At 39.0% G+C, this 20,334-nt stretch overlaps 1 protein-coding gene across 1 annotated transcript in view; it reads left to right on the top strand.

Moving 5' to 3' along the window:
• The first annotated feature begins 1,212 nt into the window (after positions 1-1,212).
• LOC133558458 (low-density lipoprotein receptor-related protein 2-like) overlaps positions 1,213-20,334 on the top strand; it is a 64,696-nt gene continuing 45,574 nt past the window's right edge. The window contains exons 1-20 of the mRNA XM_061909840.1: positions 1,213-1,382; positions 2,536-2,831; positions 4,683-4,793; positions 4,875-4,997; positions 5,178-5,294; positions 5,417-5,527; positions 7,135-7,251; positions 7,336-7,452; positions 7,552-7,695; positions 8,684-8,800; positions 9,948-10,076; positions 10,143-10,312; positions 12,479-12,702; positions 16,122-16,328; positions 16,402-16,604; positions 16,669-16,809; positions 16,895-17,104; positions 19,346-19,538; positions 19,698-19,823; positions 19,906-20,036. Of these exons, the coding sequence (XP_061765824.1) occupies positions 1,213-1,382; positions 2,536-2,831; positions 4,683-4,793; positions 4,875-4,997; positions 5,178-5,294; positions 5,417-5,527; positions 7,135-7,251; positions 7,336-7,452; positions 7,552-7,695; positions 8,684-8,800; positions 9,948-10,076; positions 10,143-10,312; positions 12,479-12,702; positions 16,122-16,328; positions 16,402-16,604; positions 16,669-16,809; positions 16,895-17,104; positions 19,346-19,538; positions 19,698-19,823; positions 19,906-20,036 (3,157 nt within the window). The remainder of the gene's footprint in view (positions 1,383-2,535; positions 2,832-4,682; positions 4,794-4,874; positions 4,998-5,177; positions 5,295-5,416; positions 5,528-7,134; positions 7,252-7,335; positions 7,453-7,551; positions 7,696-8,683; positions 8,801-9,947; positions 10,077-10,142; positions 10,313-12,478; positions 12,703-16,121; positions 16,329-16,401; positions 16,605-16,668; positions 16,810-16,894; positions 17,105-19,345; positions 19,539-19,697; positions 19,824-19,905; positions 20,037-20,334) is intronic.

The following is a 20,334-nucleotide window of genomic DNA, read 5'->3' as shown; positions in this document are numbered from 1 at the left end:
TAACGAATAAAATGTATAGATTGATTCATTTTCAGGACAGAAAAAATAGTTTTTTTGTTTTCAGCGAATACTTGTTTAATTTAATTATTTTTTAAATGTATGAATATTTTTTTTTTATCATAAAAAATGTTGGTATCAATTTTTTTCTTCAACATTCAGATCTTTACTATTAATGACAAAAAGGCCTTAATTTTTTAAATAACGTATATTTATGTCTTATAAATATTTTAGATACAATAATTAATTTACTCATTAAAAGCTAAATGATAAATGATAAATGGGTTGTACTTGTATAGCGCTTTTCTACCTTCAAGGTACTCAAAGGGCTTTGACACTACTTCCACATTTACCCATTCACACACACATTCACACACTGATGGAGGGAGCTGCCATGCAAGGCGCCAACCAGCACCCATCAGGAGCAAGGGTGAAGTGTCTTGCTCAGGACACAACGGACGTGACGAGGTTGGTACTAGGTGGGAATTGAACCAGGGACCCTCGGGTTGCGCACGGCCACTCTACCACTGCTCCACGCCCTAGCTTTAAATATTTATTTTAAATAAGTTAATGTTTATTGATAAATTTATATTGCAAAATTTTGAAAGGAAAAATAATATAGAATAGTATTTTTAATATGCACATTATGTATTATATTATTGTATTGTATTATCATTATAATTGTACATTCCATTTATCATACACACATATGCGTACACTTATGTCATACATTTTCCACACACATTTTTAAATACAAATGTATTTTGTCATAAAAACTTAAAAATGCGACATGCTGTATGTAAATACTTGTTTATGTGAAATAATTCTGTCATACTTTTTTTTATATGTATCCATACGTTTAATCTTCAAACTGCGGTTGTGGTTGTCTCATGTTTTGGACACTCGGGTGAAAAGAGGGGCGGAGCTTTCAACCGATCACAGTCAGTTCCAATGGTGGAGGAGGATGATGAACAGACCCAAAACGTATAGTAAGGGTCTGCTGGAACGTCTGGCAGAGTCTCCCGTCAGAGAGAGTTTCAATCCCTACCTCCGGGAGGACTTCGAACATGTTACGAGGAAGGCGCTGGATAATGAGTCTGTGTGGGCAATGTTCCGTGCCTCTATTGTCGAGTCAGCCGACCGAAGCTGTGGCCACAAGGTGGTCGGTGCCTGTCGTGGCGGTAATCCCAGACCCGCTGGCGGTCACCAACAGTGATGGATTCTGTCAAGCTGAAGAATGCCTATGGGACTCATGGGACTCCAGAGGCATCGGACAGGTTCCGGCAGGCCAAGCGGTGTGCGGCTTTGGCGGTTCTGGATGCAAAAACTCGGACATCGGAAGAGTTTGAAGAAGCCATGGACAACGACTTCCGGACGGTTTCGAAGTGATTCTGGAACACCATCCGATGTCTCAGGAAGATGAGGCAGTGCACTGTCAAGACCATGTAAGGTGAGGATGGTGTGCTGTTGACGTTGACTGGGGATGTTGTGGATCGGTGGAAGGAATACTTCGAAGACCTTCTCAATCCCACCTACACGTCTTTCAATGAGAAAGCAGTGCCTTGATTGGCTGCAAGCTCCCATCCCTCCAGGACCTGTTCTCCTCCAGGACCAGGAGGCGTGTGGGTCGGATCACAGCTGACTCTTCTCACCCTGGACACAAACTATTCTTCCCTTTTCCCCTCAGGTAGGAGACTACGGTCCATCCAGACCCACACCTCCCGCCACCTGAACAGCTTTTTCCCCTGGGCCATCAGACACATGAACAATAACAAGATCTGATAGCTCACTTACAGCTCATCTTATTACCTATTTTGTCTTATATGTCTTCTATGTTGCATGATTGCACCAAGAAAAATTCCTAGTTTGTGAACTTGTTCTCAAACAATGGCAATAAGAACTATTCTGATTCTGATTGGGACTCCGCAGCGGGCTCTCCTATTTCTGGAGCTTAGGTTGCCGAGGTAGTTAAAAAACTCCTCGGTGGCAGGGCCCAGGGGTGGATGATATCCACCCGAATTGCGTGGACTTTGAGGACGGTGCCTCTAGATTGGCAGACAGTGATGGTGGGGAAAAAGGGGAACTGGAGGGTGTGTTCCAAATATCGTGGAATCAAACTCCTCAACATTCCCCGTAAGGTCTATTCAGGTGTACTGGAGAGGAGAGGAGGCTACGCTGGATAGTCGAACCACTGATTCAGGAGGAACAGTGTGGTTTTCGTCCTGGTTGTGGAACTGTGAACCAATTCTATTCTCTCAGGAGGATCCTTGAAGGTGCATGGGAGTTTGCCCAACCAGTCTACTTGTGCTTTGTAGACTTGGAGAAGGCATTCGATGGTGTCCCTCGGGAAGTCCTGTGGGGAGTGCTCAGAGAGTATGGGGTATTGGACTATGGGATTGTGGCGGTCCGCTCCCTGTATAATCAGTGTCAGAGCTTGGTCCGCATTGCCGAGAGTAAGTCGGACCCATTTGCAGTAAGGGTTGGACTCCGCCAGGGCTGCCCTTTGTCACCGAATCTGTTTACAACTTTTGTGGACAGAATTTCTAGCTGCAGTCATGGCGTTGAGGGGAGTCGGTTTGGTGGCTACAGGATTGGGTATCTGCTTTTTGTGGATTATGTGGTCCTGCTGTATCTCCTGCTCTCACTGGACCAGTTCGCAGCGGAAAGTGAAGCAACTGGGATGAGAATCAACATTTCCAAAACCGAGTCAATGGTTCTCGGCGTCGTCCGTAAAAGTGTGGAGTGCCTTCTCCGGGTTGGCGATGGGATCATGCCCCAAGTGGACGGGTTCAAGGACCTCGGGGTCTTGAAAACGGGTGACGGAAGAGTGGATCGTGAGATTGACAAGCGGATCGGTGCAGCGTCTGTAGCGATGCGGACCCTGCATCAATCAGACGTGGTGAAGAAGGAGCTGAGCCGAAAGGCAGAGCTCTCAATTTACCGGTTGATCTACATCCCTATTGTCACCTACAGTCATGAGCTTTGGATCATGACCGAAATGACAAGATCACGGGTACCAAAACGAGTTTCCTCCATCGGGTGGTAGGGCTCTCCTGTAGAGATAGGACGAGAAACTCTGTCATTCGGGAGGAGCTCAGAGTGAAGCCGCTGCTCCTCCACATCAAGAGGAGCCAGACAAGGTGGTTCAGGCATCTGGTCAGAATGTCCCCCAAACGCCTACCTGGGGAGGTGTTTACGATGCGTCCGACCGGTAGGAGACCACAGGCAAGAAATAGGACACGGTGGAGAGACTATGTCCCCCAGCTGGCCCGGGAACGCCTCAGGATCCCCCGGGAGGAGATGATTGAAGTGGTTGGGGAGAGGGAGGTCTGGGCTTCTCAGCTTGGGTTGCTGCCCCCGCGACCCGACTTCTGATTAGCGGAAGAATATGGATGGATGGATAGACGTATAATTTTCCTTTTCTGAAAAATGTTGTCGTTATTTATTTATATTGTAAAGTTTAGAAAGAAAAATGTATTATAGAATAGTGTTTTTAAAATGCAAATTAGAGTGTTTTTAATATGCATAATACAGATTTAATGTTATTGTATTATTATAATTATTCACACATATATGTTAATTTGTCAAATAATTTTCACACGTTTGAAAGAACATGTATTATTTATTTATTTATATCATAAAAAGAACAATATGTTGAAATATTTATTAATGCCAAAAAATGTTTTTATATTTTTTTCTATGTATTTATTTTCATATTTTTTCATTTTGAAATGTTTGTTGTGGCACAAAGAAATAGAATATATTAATGAATATATTAGCACAAAAAATTTTCTTTAATCTTTTTTTAAAATGTTAAAAAAATATTTTATGTCATAAAAGTGTTTTTCGTACACCTTTTTTAAAAATGTTGCATATGTTTTAATTATACATCTAAAGTATATGTTTTAAAAATAAACACAACTTGTTCATGTAATGTTTTTAAATGCTATATATTTATGGTTTATACACTTTTACTTATTTATTCATTTATCTATTTATTAGGAGCTTGAAAATAATTATATTAATTATTTACATTGTAAAATACTAAAAATTGAATTGTTTTAAGTTTTGTAGTTGTGGTAGGAATCACTGTAAAAAATGTATTGTTTTAAATAAATAAATAAATACATTTATATATATATATATATATATATATATGTGTGTGTATATATATATATATATATATATGTAACACAAAAAATACTTTAAATTACAATACAAATATTGTAGATTATGGGTATTTTATCATTTTATAAGCCTTATTTTAAAAAAAGCATTAGTTAATGTGACTTTAAATTCTGCATAGATTTTCAAGTGATTTTTATTTCATCTTGTTTTTGAAACCAAATGTAAAACAATGCCTAATACAACCTCTTTGTCGTATAAAAAGATAACACTTTGTGTGACAGTAGTAGCTACAGATCCAAAGTACATGTCATGAGTTTCTAATTTGCTGAATGCTAAACAGATCATCACAGTGAACAATTAACCATCCAAAATCACATGTTTTCAGGTAGGAAACAACAACTGTCATCACAAAGTTCAGTCGTAAACATGCGGCTATAAACAGCGGTCGGGAAACATAACTGCTGAAAGTGACTTTTTTTTCTTTTTTGTTGTATGTTTGAGTTGAATGTGCAAATGATATACTGTAAACGTGAATAAACATGTGTGTTATCCCGCAGAGAGCTGTGGAAGTGGGGAGTTTGAGTGCACCAGTGGACAATGTATAAACATAGCCTGGAAGTGCGATGGAACTAACGACTGCACCGATGATTCGGATGAGCTCAACTGTCGTAAGTATTTTTTAACCATGCAACAAACAAATTACACCGGTAGGTCCAATCCTATACTGTTTTTTTCTTCCTTTTTGGCAGCTTCCCCGTCGTGCAGCGCACAGCAGTTTAAATGCGTTACAAGCGGTGAATGCATCGATTTGAGTTTCGTTTGCGATGGGGGGGAAGACTGCAAGGACGGCTCAGACGAACAAAGAACATGCGGTAAACATGCATGACATACATCCGTAAACGTGGATGCATATGCAAAAGTGTAATATATTTATCCGTACAGTAATCCATCTATTTATATCTGGATCTTATTTTGTAAATAAGTGCAGGAGGTCGTGACCTGATGGCAAGCAGAAAATTCAGATTTGACTCCTCTATTTTGGAATCTAACAGGCGATCGAACCTGCAGCCCGGACCAGTTCACCTGCCAGGAGGGCCAGTGTATCCCCGGTAAATACAAATGCGACCATGTGAAGGACTGTGTGGACAACTCTGACGAAAACAACTGCAGTAAGTTTTCTTTTTTTCTTTTCTTTTTTTACGCTGCTATTTATTTTCTGTAAATTCACTCAAAAATAGTAATACCATTGACTTTCTGTTGATTATTTATCAATGATGGATATATTTCACAGACTATCCGCAGTGCACCGATAAAACATGTGCCAATGGAGCGTGTTACAACCACTCGCAGCATTGCAATGGACGCCAGGACTGCAGAGATGGCTCGGATGAGTATAATTGCAGTGAGTTAATAGTATTTCCTAATCGCAACAAAAGCACAAATACAAAATACCAGATAAATGTTATGTTGTGATGTTGTATTTTATTTTTTATTATTCCGTGTATATAGTGTGTGCTCTTTTTCTCTCTTTTTCTTTGAAATTGTAATTGTACTGCCTTTTTTTACATAATGCCCAGGGGACTACAGATGAAAACTAGCCTTCTGGCTAATTCTGGCTTTTTTTAACCATGTGAAGTCATATTTTTCATGAAATTGCATTGTCTCCTTAGAAATAAACTAATCTTAATCTTAAAATTATGAAATAGTATTGTACAAACAAATCATAACCATATAACTATAACTTAGCTGGGGCCACCACAGTAGTACCGCACATCCTGGGGGTACTTGAAGGTATGCCAAAGGGTACGTGAGATTTTTAAAAAATAGACTAAAAATAGCAACAATTCAAAAATATTTTATCAATATATTTATTGAATGATACTTCAACAAAATATGAATGTAAGTTCATAAACCGTGAAAAGAATCGCAACAATGCAATATTCAGTGTTGAGAGCTAGATTTTTGTGGAGATGTTCCATAAATATTGATGTTTTTGTGAAGAAATGTTAAGAATTAAGTTCATGAATCCAGATGGATCTCTATTACAATCCCCAAAGAGGGCACTTTAAGTTGATGATTACTTCTATGTGTCGAAATCTTTATTTATAATGGAATCACTTGTTTATTTTTCAACAAGTTTTTATATATTTTTATATATTTTTTTCCAAATAGTTAAAAAAAGACCACTACAAATGCGCAATATTTTTCACTGTTATACAATTTAATAAATCACAAACTAGTGCTGTATTTTACTTCTTTGTCTCCTTTTTTCAACCAAAAATGCTTTGCTTTGATTAGGGGGAAGTTGAATTAAATATATGTTTACAGGGGGTACATCACTGAAAAAAGGTTGAGAACCACTGATGTAAGGAACAAAACTGTTGGATAGTTGTTGTTGTTGTAGTCCCATTTCAAACCTGTAGTAGGCGGTAATGAACTTTACAAACGGTTTAGTTTTCCGCCAATTAACTGAAGCAGAAAAAGACCGAGCTGCCGTTTTATGAAGGTTCACATTTTCACCAAAGATAAATAAAGTAATATTAAGTTTTTCATCAAAAATGTCACCCGTATCCCTCCTTTAAGAATGGTATGAATTGGGTGAGTAATTTTGGCGTTATAGTCCACAAAAAGAAGAACGGAAGATGCACGCAAACCCGGAATTTATTGTTTCATCTGTTTACAAGAACGATCAGAATCAGAAAAATCTTCATTGGTCAACTATGTACCACACAATGAATTAGTCCTCATTACTGTGCTCTTTTTGTTTAATGGAAAAAACCCATTACTAAATCAGCTTTGACTATTTCTAAGATACATAAAATGTACATTACTAGCTTTTACAACAATAATAGTGCTTAGTTTTGATTGACACTGTCAGGTAAAACGCCTGTTATTGTTGTTTGAAGGGGTTTCTGTTGCTAAAAAATATTACAAACACCTCCAAGTCTAATACTAATCAACATTGTGACCACCTTTTTATTAATTTCTTTACTGTGTGTTGACTTGCAGCCAACAAGCATTGCTCCATCCACCAGCATCAGTGTGCCAATGGCGTCTGCATACCTATTTCCTTCCTATGCGACCACTGGAATGACTGTGGGGACAACAGCGATGAGCAAGGCTGCGGTAAAAGGACACTGGATTCCATAAATCAAGCTGGTTGTGGACTTCAAACTGCTTCCATGTGACCCGTGCCTGTTTTTTCTGCAGTGTACCAAAGCTGTAGCGGCGATGAGTTCACGTGTTCGAGCGGCCGTTGTATTCCCCAGCGCTGGGTGTGTGACCACTTCAATGACTGCGGAGACTACAGTGATGAAAAAGGCTGTGGTGAGAACAAACAACCTAAAATACATATTTAGGGATTGGAGGTGGCCTTCCGATTTTTCTTTGTCTGCATTGTAACTTGATGAATGGTGTTGCTTGCAGACAGTAACTCCCGAGATTGTTACCCTGGCGAGTGGGGCTGCCCCGGTTCACCAGCTTGTATACCAGTGGGAAAAGTTTGTGACGACAAACCGGACTGTCCAGATGGGACTGATGAGACCAACTCCACCGCTCAGCGCAACTGCAGTAAGTAATCAAGGTCATACGATCTTCAGACTCCTCATTGGGTAAACCCGACTGGGAAGAAACACTGGCGGTATGCGTGCGTCATTTTTGCAGGATCGCCAGAGATCATATTATTATTATAGAAATCCTATTATAAGACACACTGGTGCACTCGAACACTCCGACTTTTTTTTTTGATATTTATTATCAATAGTGCTATTTTTATTTGTAGTTGTATTGCTCCATTTGTAGTGTAATAATGTTTATTGTCATTTCTGTATTATTATTTATTTCACTAATTGCTTTTTTGCTATCACTTTTACCAACATATTTGTAAATATCCTATTTGCTGATGTTGTTCTATTGTTGTTGTTGTGGTTATTTTTGTGTTTGCTGTTGTTGTTGTCTCTCTGTCTTATCCCCCTCTTGTCCCCACAATTTCCCCCTCTGTCTTTCTTTTTTTCCTCTTTCTATCCCTTCCTGCTCCGGCCCGGCTGCACCAAATAATAACATAAATCCATTTATCAAAGTCAGATACAAATAAAGCAACAAGAGAAGTATCCCACACTTCTCTTTTGTAAAGTACATTTGTTCATCCGATATGGGCATCTACATCAACTATATGATTTGCCTGAGTAGGTGGACAAAAAAAAAACAATACAACTCCGATGTTCTTCAAAGGCCCGAGAGGCGCAAGTTGATTATCTCTTTTTTTAAAATGTCCCTAACTTTCATTGAGCTCTAAACAAAAGTCCAAGGGTTGTCAACTCATAAACATTTTTCACAGTGGCTACTGATGTTTGGCTTATCTCAAGCCTGGCAGACAGACACTTGGTGTAACATTAACTTTTTTTCCCTGCTAATCACCGCCAAATTAGGTGCGTGATAGCCGTAAAAAAATGCTCACAAAAATGATAATGACACCTTTTGCTGAGATTAGAGGCTTTAACCTGGAAATGGGTGACGCGGATGTATTGGTAAACTTGATTTTTATTGACATCGCTCGCAGGCCTGGAACGCTGTTCGACTTTGAGCTGCGAGTATCTATGCCATGTGTCTCCACAAGGGGGCACTTGCTACTGCCCGGATGGTTTCATCGTTGGCAACGACAGTCGCTCCTGTGTAGGTGAGTGGAAATACATTAGATACCTTATGCCAGTGGTCACCAACGTGGGGCCCGCGGGCACCAGGTAACCCGTAAGGACCAGATGAGTAGCCCGCTGGCCTGTTCTAAAAATAGCTCAAATAGCAGCACTTACCAGTGAGCTTGGTTTTCACTTGTTTAAATAAATTCATTTATTTTTTTACTTTGCTTCTTCCTAACTTTCAGAAAGACAATTTTAGAGAAAAAATACAACCTTAAAAATAATTTTAGGATTTTACCTTTTTAACTTTTAAATTCCTTCCTCTTCTTTCCTGACAATTAAAATCAATGTTGAAGTCAATTTATTTTTTTAAATGTAAAGAATAATAAGTACATTAAAATTTAATTCTTCATTTTAGCTTCTGTTTTTTCGACAAATAATATTTGTGAAATATTTCTTCAAACTTATTATGATTAAAATTCAAAAAAAATATTCTGGGAAATCTAGGAAATCTTTTGAATCAAATTTTAAATCTTATTTCAAAGTCTTTTGAATTTCTTTTAAAATTTTTGTTCTGGAAAATCTACAAGAAATAATGATTTGTCTTTGTTAGAAATATAGCTTGGTCCAATTTGTTATATATTCTAACAAAGTGCAGATTGGATTTTAACCTATTTGTAAAACATGTCATCTAAATTTTTAAATTAATCTTAATAAGGAAAAATTACTAATGATTTTCCATCAATTATTTTTTTTATTTTTTCAAAAAGATTCGAATTAGCTAATTTTTCTCTTCTTTTTTCGGTTGAATTTTGAATTTTAAAGAGTCAAAATTGAAGATAAACTATGTTTCAAAATTTAATTTAGATTTCTCCTCTTTTAAACCGTTCAATTAAGTGTTTTTTTCATTTTATTCTCTACAAAAAACCTTCTGTAAAATGAAAAAAAAAATGTACGACAGAATGACAGACAGAAATACAATTAAAAAAATATATATATGTAGATTTATTTATTAAAGGTAAATTGAGTGAATTGGCTATTTCTGGCAATTTATTTAAGTGTGTATCAAACTGGTAGCCCTTCGCATTAATCAGTACCCAAGAAGTAGCTCTGGGTTTCAAAAAGGTTGGTGACCCCTGCCTTATGCTATTTTATGGTTTGGTAGTGATTGCGCCTCTTTGTATTTAGACTACAATGACTGTCAAATCTGGGGCATATGTGACCAGCTTTGCGAAGACCGGCCGGGGACGCACCGCTGCAGCTGTGCTGAGGGCTATTTCCTGGAACAAGGTCACGTTTGCAAGGCCAACCTGTCAGGTACTGAGGTCTTCTTATCGTCATTCAGGACACAATCTGTATTCTTATCCACAACTTGTCTTCCAGGTGGAATGCCGCAGCTCATTTTCACAGACGGAGGAGAGGTGATGATGGGTGACATCCACGGCCGCTACGTCCGAACTCTGGTGCCAGCTCAGGGCAGAGGCTCTGCTGTCGGCGTGGCGTACCACAGGCACAGTGAGACCGTCTTCTGGAGTGACACGTACACCAAAAAGGTCAGCCAAAATGATAATCGATCATTCAAACTTTATTTTAATGTCACTTTTCATGCCGAGGCAAGTTGCAACACAAAGTGCTGTAAAAACAAAAAAACACACAAATGCACACACACATCACTGTTGACAATAATAAAGTATGGCATGCCACTTGAGGAGTCCACGTCGGAGGTTAACAAAAAAATTATATGAAATTATTATTACAATTTGGTCCGTCACAATTAAAGAGTTAACTCGTGAATGATCACAAAAAAATTACCTTTTTTTTAAATTGTAAACACTGAGCGTAGTCATGCAATTTATTTTGACCGCACACGCTCTTTCACCTTAACCTCTTTGCGGTCAGTAATCAGATTAATGCATACATCAGTACAAAAAGGAGTGGGTAGACCTCGACCGGTGTGCTCGCTGGCAAATTTCACTCCAAAATTCAGCCTGAAAAAACTTTAGACAAAACTGTTTTGTGCAACAAATGACATCCATTGACGTAAAACATTTAAAAACATCCTGGATGACATTCTCATTATAAAATTGCATCTATCTACAAATATTTTGGTCTTTTCTTAGGAAATATTTAAAGGTGGTGTTTGCAACTTCCTCACAGTAACATTTTTCAAAGTAAAACTATATAACAAGAACACCAGCGGCTAGCTTATGATACCATTAGTGGTTTGACAGAACACATTTGTTTCAAAATTGTCTATATTTTTCCACAATTACAAAGTTAATGTAATAATTTTTTTACCAGCCTAAATCAATGATTGGTGTTTACGGCGGTCACTCACGCGGTCTCGTCAACACTTACACGCCGGGAGTGCGTGCACACATACCAAAGCAGTCCAAGAGAAGCAACAAACAATTTGCAGTCATGTTGTTGTTATGAGAGAACATACATTCAATAACAGCTGACGCTCGCTATCCAAATTGGTATTATTAGCTAACAACACCGAAAGCTAATTGCGCGTGCATGTGTAACATACGTGTGTAATTACGTCATTAAGTAGGACAAGCCGTGAGAGGGCAGCATATACTGTAGAATTACATTGTAAAGTTGGCGCCCTCTAGACATCTCTATAAATGGTGCAAGCAGTCCTCTTAATTATGCAAGCGAGTGAATAATTATGATTTATGAATAATCCAAATTCCAAAATGTGATTAATCTGATTAGAAAAATAATAATTTAAAGTTAAAGTACCAATGATTGTCACACACACACATGAGCTGTGGCGAAATTATTCTCTGCATTTGACCCAACACCCTTGATCACGCCCTGGTAGGTGAGAGGAGCAGTGAGCAGCAGCGGTGGCCGCGCCCGGGAATAATTTTTGGTGATTTAACCCTTAATTCCAATCCTTAATGCTGAGTGCCAAGAAGGGAGGTAATGGGTCCCATTTTTATAGTCTTTGATATGACTCGGCCAGGGTTTGAACTCACAACCTACCGATCTCAGGGCGGACACTCTAACTACTAGACCACTGCGTAGGTTTTTGACAGCCTTAACTAAAATATATGTCAAAATTAATTATAAATAACAGATAAGCACCAGCACCCTTCGCGACCCCAAAAGAGACAAGCGGTAGAAAATGGATGGATGGATAACAAATATAATAGTACTAGTAGCTATAAATAAAAGAGAAAATAACAAAATAAAAATCAAGAACCTAAAAATTGTTTAAAATGATCGATAAAATGCCTGATTAGAAATATGTGCCTTAAACCTTTTTAATATTGTAATTTTTATTTTTTTAATATCCACGGTCTCTGCAGTCCTGAGGCACTCCGGCAGGTGGGGGCCATAGTGACTAAATGCCGCCTCACCGTGGGTCTTTGTTATTCACTGCCATCCATGGCTTGATGTCTAAAATGCAGTTAAAACGGGTATCTATTGAAAAGAAGAACATTAGACATGGGTTTAATTGTAATTCTGGACTGTATACATGTCAATAATCCAAAAAGTAATCAGGAAAGACGGCAATGTACAATTGTGTATCATCAACCTCACTGTGGGAACTGATGCCGTCCCCAAGTGGCAGCATGTAGAGATTAAAAAGAATGGGACCTAATATTGAACCTCGGGGATCCCCACATTTTATTTCATGGGGTCCTGTGGAACATGTAAAACGATAATGTCAACCTTTGCATACTAACATGCCTTTTTCCCCCCAGGTGTATTCCACCAACTATAATGGAGGTAACATTAGGGAGGTTCTGACTACTGCAGTCCAGAATGTGCAGAACCTGGCCGTGGACTGGATCAACTTCAAATTGTACATATTGGAAGCCATGGTGGAGCGCATTGACGTGTGCGACTTTGAAGGAGGGAATCGAGTCACGCTGGTTGCTGAGAACCTGCAGAGTCCTCATGGCCTGGTCCTGGACCCCACAGTGGGGTGGGTTTAAATTGTCGTTCTGCTGCACACATTCTGTTTGTCGATATGTTATGTTAGGGCGCAAATTTGAAAAGAGATCGCATGTGTGCTGTAACACTTACGCACTTGGTTCTTTGTGTCGCGTACTTATACAACAGCAAATATACAGCCCACCCTTATTTATTGTGGTTAATTGGTTACGGACATTACCGCGATAAAATAATTTACGCAAAGTAGGAATTATTAATTATAAATCAAATATAACTGGAGCATAAAAAAATATTTTCTGACCTTCTAAATATGCTTTTTAACATTGTGGGAGCCATGCACACACAAAGTACTACCCTTTAGTCACAGTTACTCTCTTTTAATCTAATATAGTAATGCTATTTGAGGCTGAGCCAATCAGTGTGCACGAGACTGAACAGCACGCTCGTATTGGTTTAGTGTTCTCCAGTGGCCAATACTATAGTATTGACTGGTCATTTACTTAGCCTTTTATGTGCTTGAAAATGTTTCATTCATAATTTTAGAACATGCTTTAGAACAGGGGTCGCATAACTGTCGACCGCGATAGACTAGTAGATCTTTGGCACCCTACCGGTCCATTGTGAAAATCTTAGAAAAAAAAATATTAATATGACATCAGTGAGAACTCCACCCGGAGAATGATAAGCAGACCGGCAAACAGGCACGCATTTTAACCCTGGAACACGCTTGCACATCTCTGTTTCTCTCTCTTCAGCCTCAGATCCGCTGCACAGCAGACATCTGTGGCTCGTGACTCGAATGTCATTGGCCAGAGGCAAACATTTTTACTTAAAAACAAACAAGAAAACAGCAAGAAACACAGTGCGAAAAAGCCGAAATGTTGACATCAGCCAATAACAACGACAGGGGCGTTGTGATAGGGGCGGTATAGCTCGGTTGGTAGAGCAGCCATGCCAGCAACGTGAGGGTTGCACGTTCGATCCCCGCTTCCGCCATCCTAGTCACTGCCGTTGTGTCCTTGGGCAAGACACTTTAGCTACCCACACTGGTTTAAAGGTAAAAAAAATAGATATTGGGTTAATATAAAGCGATTTGAGTCACTAGAGAAAGAGCGCTATATGAATATAATTCACTTCACTTCACAAAGCTTTAGAAAAATAAAAAAATATCCCCCAAAAATCTGCAATGTGACTGCAAAATTTGAAGGACGATGTGGTGAGGCACGACTGTACAAGCATTGCAATTTCCCTTCCAGGAGTAATTCATTTAATTTTCTTTTGTAATAATATTTTTTATACTTTATTTATTTCTCTAACTCATTTTATTTATTTTAATTCTTTTTTTGTTTACTTTTGCTTAATTTGAGTTTAATTACATTTTCAGATTTACTTATTTTATAATAATTAATACACTTTCTGGATTGTATAATTTTTTTGTAATTTTACATTTATCCATCCATCCATTTCCTACCGCTTATACTTCCCTGGGATATTGCCAGATTTTTTTATTTCATTTATTCAAAAATTTTTATTTAAATTTGTTATCCATTGTATTGTATTCATCTGTTTTAATTATTTTCATTCTAATTTATTTAAATTGTCAGATTGCTATTTATTGCATTAAAAAAATCTGATGTACGGTAATTTTATTTTCTAATTGAATTTAGAGGCATGTAGTTTTCGAATTGAATTCGTTACATTTTTGATTAATTTCAACTAAAGTATTTGTCTGTCCATCCATTTTCTACCGCTTGTCCCTCTCGGGGATACAACCAGATATTTCAATTTCATTTATTATAAACTTTTGATTTCAATTTGTTATCCATTGTGTTGTATTCATCTGTTTAAGTTAATATCATTCTAATTTAATTACATGGTCAGATTTATAATTATTGCATTAAACAAATCTGATGTACGATCATTTTATTTTCTAGATAAGATTTTCTCACTATTATGTTAGCTCCACTATGGACTGGACTTTTGCAATATTATGCTATTATTGCTTTCGGTCTTCCCCAGAGGGGGGGGGGGGGGGGTGCCCACATATGCGGTCATCTCCAAGGTTTCTCATAGTCATTCACATCGACGTCCCACTGGGGTACGTTTTTCCTTGCCCTTATGTGGGCTCTGTAACGCGGATGTCGTTGTGGCTTGTGCAGCCCTTTGAGACACTTGTGATTTAGGGCTATATAAATAAACACAGATTGATTGATTAGGATCACTTTAGAGCAGGGGCATCAAACACGCGGCCCTCGGGCCAATTGCGTCCCGCGCGACGTTATTTTGTGGCCCGCACCTTAATATGAGAATTTAATGTTGGTGTGGCCCACAAGTTTTACATGAATGGCGCTTTACAACGTCATACTTGTATACCCACGATTTTTCTGGGATACTCCCAATATTTAGTGCCCTTCCAGGGTTAATAATTTTCCTGAATTTCAACCAAACAACAATATTAAGGGGGCACCGTGGAAGCACTGCTGTTAACGTCCTCTACAACCTGTTCAAAAAGCGTGCCAGCCCACAATGAGGGTGGCCGTATAAACAACTGGGATGTTCTCCCGAAAAGTGTTTGTCATTCTTGTTTGGTGTGGGTTCACAGTGTGGCGCATATTTGTAACAGTGATAAAGTTCATACGGCCACCCTCAGTGTGACCTGTATGGCTGTTGATCAAGTATTCTTGTAGTCACTTCCGTAGGTCTGCTAAAGCCTCATAGAACCTGTGACTGGGCCAGCACACTGTTTGTATGGTGGAAAAGCGGACGAGACGACAGGTTGTAGAGGACGCTAAAGGTAGTGCCATCACAGCACGCCCTTAAGATTGTTGTCCGGGTGTAAACCGGGAGAATAACTGCCCCGGGAGATTGTCGGGAGGGGCACTGATATTCGGGTGTCTCCCGGAAAGATCGCGAGAGTTGGCAAGTATGTTGCTAGGGAGGGAAAGCCATTCAAAGAAGGTGAATTCATTAAAAAGTGCATTTTGGATTTTTTTAAGAAATCTTTTCTCGCGGCCCAGCCTCACCCAGTTTCTGCATCCAGTGGTCCCCAGGTAAATTGAGTTTGAGATCCCAGCTTTAGTCATGTAATTTTTGAATCAAATGTATTTGATTTTTTATTAAATTAAACCAAAGTATTCGTCTGTCCATTCATTTTTTAAGGCTTGTGCTGGAGTCTATCTTAGGTGCACTCGGCGTAAGGCAGCGACAAGTTGCCAACTCATCGCATTATTTTTTAAATGACATTTTCTTTCATGTTTTTAATATTATTAACAATAATATTACCAGATTTAAAAAAACAAAAACTGATTTGTAGGTAAATGCTTTTCAGAAGAGGGGTAAAATGAAAAAAACTCGTATGAGGCTATTATGAAATTGTGTTGCTGCATGTGATTGTATTCTGCATGTCCAGAATGGCACTTTTGACTAATTACTTTGTTTCTGTGCGTGCAGTTACATGTTCTTCACTGACATGGGCGTTAGCAATAACAACATGAAGCTGGAGCGGGCCTTTATGGACGGCAGCAACCGTGTGGAGCTGGTAAAGACCAGGCTTGGCACACCAACCGGAATTAGCGTTGATATAATCACAAAGAGGGTCTACTGGTCTGACAGCCATTTTGACACAGTTGAAACTGTCACTTATCATGGTTTGGACAGGTAACAATTATTTTTTTGTTGAGAAGTTTATTGTTTGCTGTGTTTGACGGCCATTGTGTGGCGTTCCGTGCAGGAAAGTGGTCCTCAATGGTGGAACCCAGTCTCCACATCCTTTCGGCATGGCTGTATTCGAGAACCACGTGTTCTTCACCGATTGGACCAAGATGGGGTTGGTGAGAGCCAACCGCTTCAACGGCAGCAACCCGGCGCTCCTCTTTCGTACCGCCAAGCGACCGGGCCATGTTGTCGTCTCCCACTCGGCCCTGCAGCCTGTTGGTAAGTACACAAACCTCCGAAGTCGAACAGTGTTTGGCTTGACTTGATCAACCTCATCCGACAGTGATGAACCCCTGCGGACGGCACAACGGCGGCTGTCAGCACATTTGTGTCCTGAGCCACCGCACAGACAATGACGGTTTGGGATACCGCTGCAAGTGTCGCCACGGTTACGACCTGAAATCAGACTTTCACAGTTGCTTCAGTGGGGAATTAATACACTTCTTTTTCCATATTCCTCAAGAAAAGTGTTGGGTAGTACACGGTTAATCCTATCTCTTTGTAAACAGAGGTAAAGCACTACTTGCTGGTGGCCTCCTCTGTAGCCCTGCGAGGGATCCCGCTCACCGTGTCCCTCCAGGAAGACATCACCCTTCCCCTCACAGGGCTAGCCTCGTCTTTTTCCGGCTCGGCTGTAGAGTTTGACGGGCAAGATGAGGTTCTATTCTACAACGACAGGTCGAGAGGCCTGATCTATAAGTCCAACCTCAATGGCACCGGTGAGAGTTGATGTGTTGCTATTACCCCATCATGGCGTTGAATGAAAGCAGTGTGTAATTGGTGCTATTTTTAAAAAATACATTATTAATCATATATAATAAAACATATTATTTTATTATTAGAAGTGCATGACAAAGTAGAAAGGAAAATGGTGCGCTAATGTTTAAATTGCATGCTGCTGGATACGGACCACTCATTATATACAGTATAACAAGTGCATTTTTTTTTTTACTTAAATAATGATTTGGGGTGCATGTAAAAGTAGAAAGAAAATTGGTGCGCTCTTATTTAAAGCACATGTGGAGGTAGATAACACTGCTGGATACGAACAACTCATTATATAGAGTATAACAAGTGCATTTCTTCAACTTTAAAGGGGAACTGAAATTTTGGGGAATTTTGCCTATTGTTCACAATCCTTATAAGGGACAAGAACATATATAAATGATAAATGGGTTGTACTTGTATAGCGCTTTTCTACCTTCAAGGTACTCAAAGCGCTTTGACACTACTTCCACATTTACCCATTCATACACACATTCACACACTGATGGAGGGAGCTGCCATGCAAGGCGCCAACCAGCAACCATCAGGAGCAAGGGTGAAGTGTCTTGCTCAGGACACAACGGACGTGACGAGGTTGGTTCTAGGTGGGATTTGAACCAGTGACCCTCGGGTTGCGCACGGCCACTCTCCCACTGCGCCACGCCGATGATGGTTTTTTTTGCATTTTAATATTCCAATAAATTCTGCCTTAAAACCACTTTTGAAATTGCATCCAAAAACCGCCAATAATACTTAATTTATGTTCCGTAACGTAACCTGTATAATACCCAAGCTGTAGCGACATTGTTATTGTAAGGGCGAACACTGGGCAACTGTTTTTCTAGCGTAGTAACACATTTTCGAGGGCATTTAGCTGTAAGCTATCTTTTGCATCAGCAGCTGAATGGCTTTTGAGTTTGTAATGCACTACACAATGTGATAAGACACCAATCTGTACTAACTGGAAAACATGAACAATCATATTATAGTATCTGTAAAGTATTTGCCCACATTTCATGTTTTGTTTGTACACAGCTAGCTTTACAGTGTATGTACTGTATGTACTATGTACTCGCTTCTATAACCAGTAGTTCATCCTCTGTATATTCAGCTTTAAAAAGATAAGGTTGTGAATCCTCATTTGTCTATTACGAAGTCTGCCATTATTAGAACAAACACGCATTTGTTTCCGGAAGTAGGAGCACGCATTCATTGTTATGAACGTGTCTGTTACTACATTATATATTTACTTGCAATGTTTATTTAAAACATTGAAGGAGGGTTTTAAAGTTGTTGTAGAGGAATTTGAAGGCTACAATGGGAAAACCCATTGTAGTGTTTTTATTTTTTGACACCAGAATCCTAAAAAAAAAAAAAAAGGTGTTCTTGTCTCTCATAAGGATTATAAATAATTGGCAAGATTACAAAAAATGTGCAGTTCCCCTTTAATAATATTTTGAAGTACATGAAAAAGTGGAAAAAAAATCGTGCTCCCTATTTAAAGCGCACGCTGAGGTAGATAATGCTGCTGGATACGGACCATGTATCACGTTTTAAATAAAGTATACCACATATTATATACAGTATACAGTAACACATGCATTTTTAACCTTTAATCATGATTGTGGGTGCATGAGAAAGTGGGAAGGAAAACGCTTTTTACCACAGGGTCATTTATCAGCAAGTGTATCGCAATACACAGCAGCAGCAACGAAATCAATATTTATTTATTTATCTATTTATTGATTTGTGTTACAAATTGAGCACAGGAAGTGAACAAACAAATGTATGAGATTGTTATAAAATGGAAAAGGGGCGGGATTAAATGAACTCTACCTACTCCTTTTTCAGATATGTTGTAATGAGAAATTGGAAATATGCCATGTACCATATTGTAACATTATGCGTTTGAAATAAATCTAAATTATACCACTGATGTCATTAAGCGGTGAAGAGAAAACAGAATAGTCAGCATTAATAGTACATCAAGTGTAACACGCATGATTTTTACACTAACCATTTTAAGGCACAGGCAGAGTTCGATAAAGTTGTTAGTCATTCAGACTCAAAATGCAGATATTGCCATCTTTTCTTTTTTTTTTTTAAACTACACTAGGTGGCTGCCTAGAGCTACTGCTTTGTATTCCAATTTGTGTTCCACCTAATTGACAATACAATTTGAATTCTTCTCTCAGTTCAACAGATTTTGACTGGCTACAGGGTTGGCTCCATCGATGCCATGGCTTACGATTGGACTTCCAAAGTTTTGTTTTGGACCTCTAACACCTACAAGACCGTGGTGGCCTTCAGAATCATAGACAAGTCTATGAGTGACATCGTCACGGGATTAAGGATCCCGAAGGGACTTGCAGTACATCCCGGTGATGGGTGAGTCTTCATTTGGAGACATTAATTTGGGTCCTCCGCCTCTTTTAAGAAATATATGATAGGTGTCGTCTCCTTGCCTCTGTGTGTGTGTGTGTGTGTGTGTGTATGTGTGTGTGTGTGTGTATGTGTGTGTGTGTGTGTGTGTGCGTGTGTGTGTAGCTACTTATTTTGGGCCGACATATATCGCCCGGCCGTCATCATGAGGGGCTACACTGATGGCAGCAATGCAGTTCCACTGGTCAATAAAACACTTGGGCAGCCATATGCGCTTTCTCTCGACTATGTGTAAGACGCAGAAGGCAAGATTAGTCACTATCCATAAGAAGCAGCTGTTTATAATCAGGCTGTTTATGGGCTTCATCAACAGGCAGGAGCGCTTGTATTGGGTCGACTCCCTCTTGGACCAAATTGGACACGTTGACTTTCAAGGAAACAACAGGCAGACCTTCAGCAATATTGGACGGATCACACAACCCTATTCGCTGACTGTTTATTCAGGTTTCTTTTCTTATTACTGAAGCATATATTCAATGGCCAAAACATTAGGCACACTTGCACATGCTCAAACAAAAGCTGTTACATTATTGCTGCAATTTGCAGTATTTTGCCTAACTAAATGGCAAACTAAATTTGAGAAACAGCTCTTAGTGTAAACACAAACAGTTGTGTATAAATAATTGATATAGATGTTACTATACAATAGAAAAGTGCAGGCATTATATACTGATGAAATTAAATCAGAATAAAATAATTAAAGAATTGTGATATACTGTATAGTTTTTAAATAAATAACTCA

Source organism: Nerophis ophidion, linkage group LG08, assembly GCF_033978795.1.
Source record: "Nerophis ophidion isolate RoL-2023_Sa linkage group LG08, RoL_Noph_v1.0, whole genome shotgun sequence".
Lineage (NCBI taxonomy): Eukaryota > Metazoa > Chordata > Actinopteri > Syngnathiformes > Syngnathidae > Nerophis > Nerophis ophidion.
Note: the sequence above shows the minus strand (reverse complement) of the source record. Positions and strands in the feature narration are given on the sequence as shown.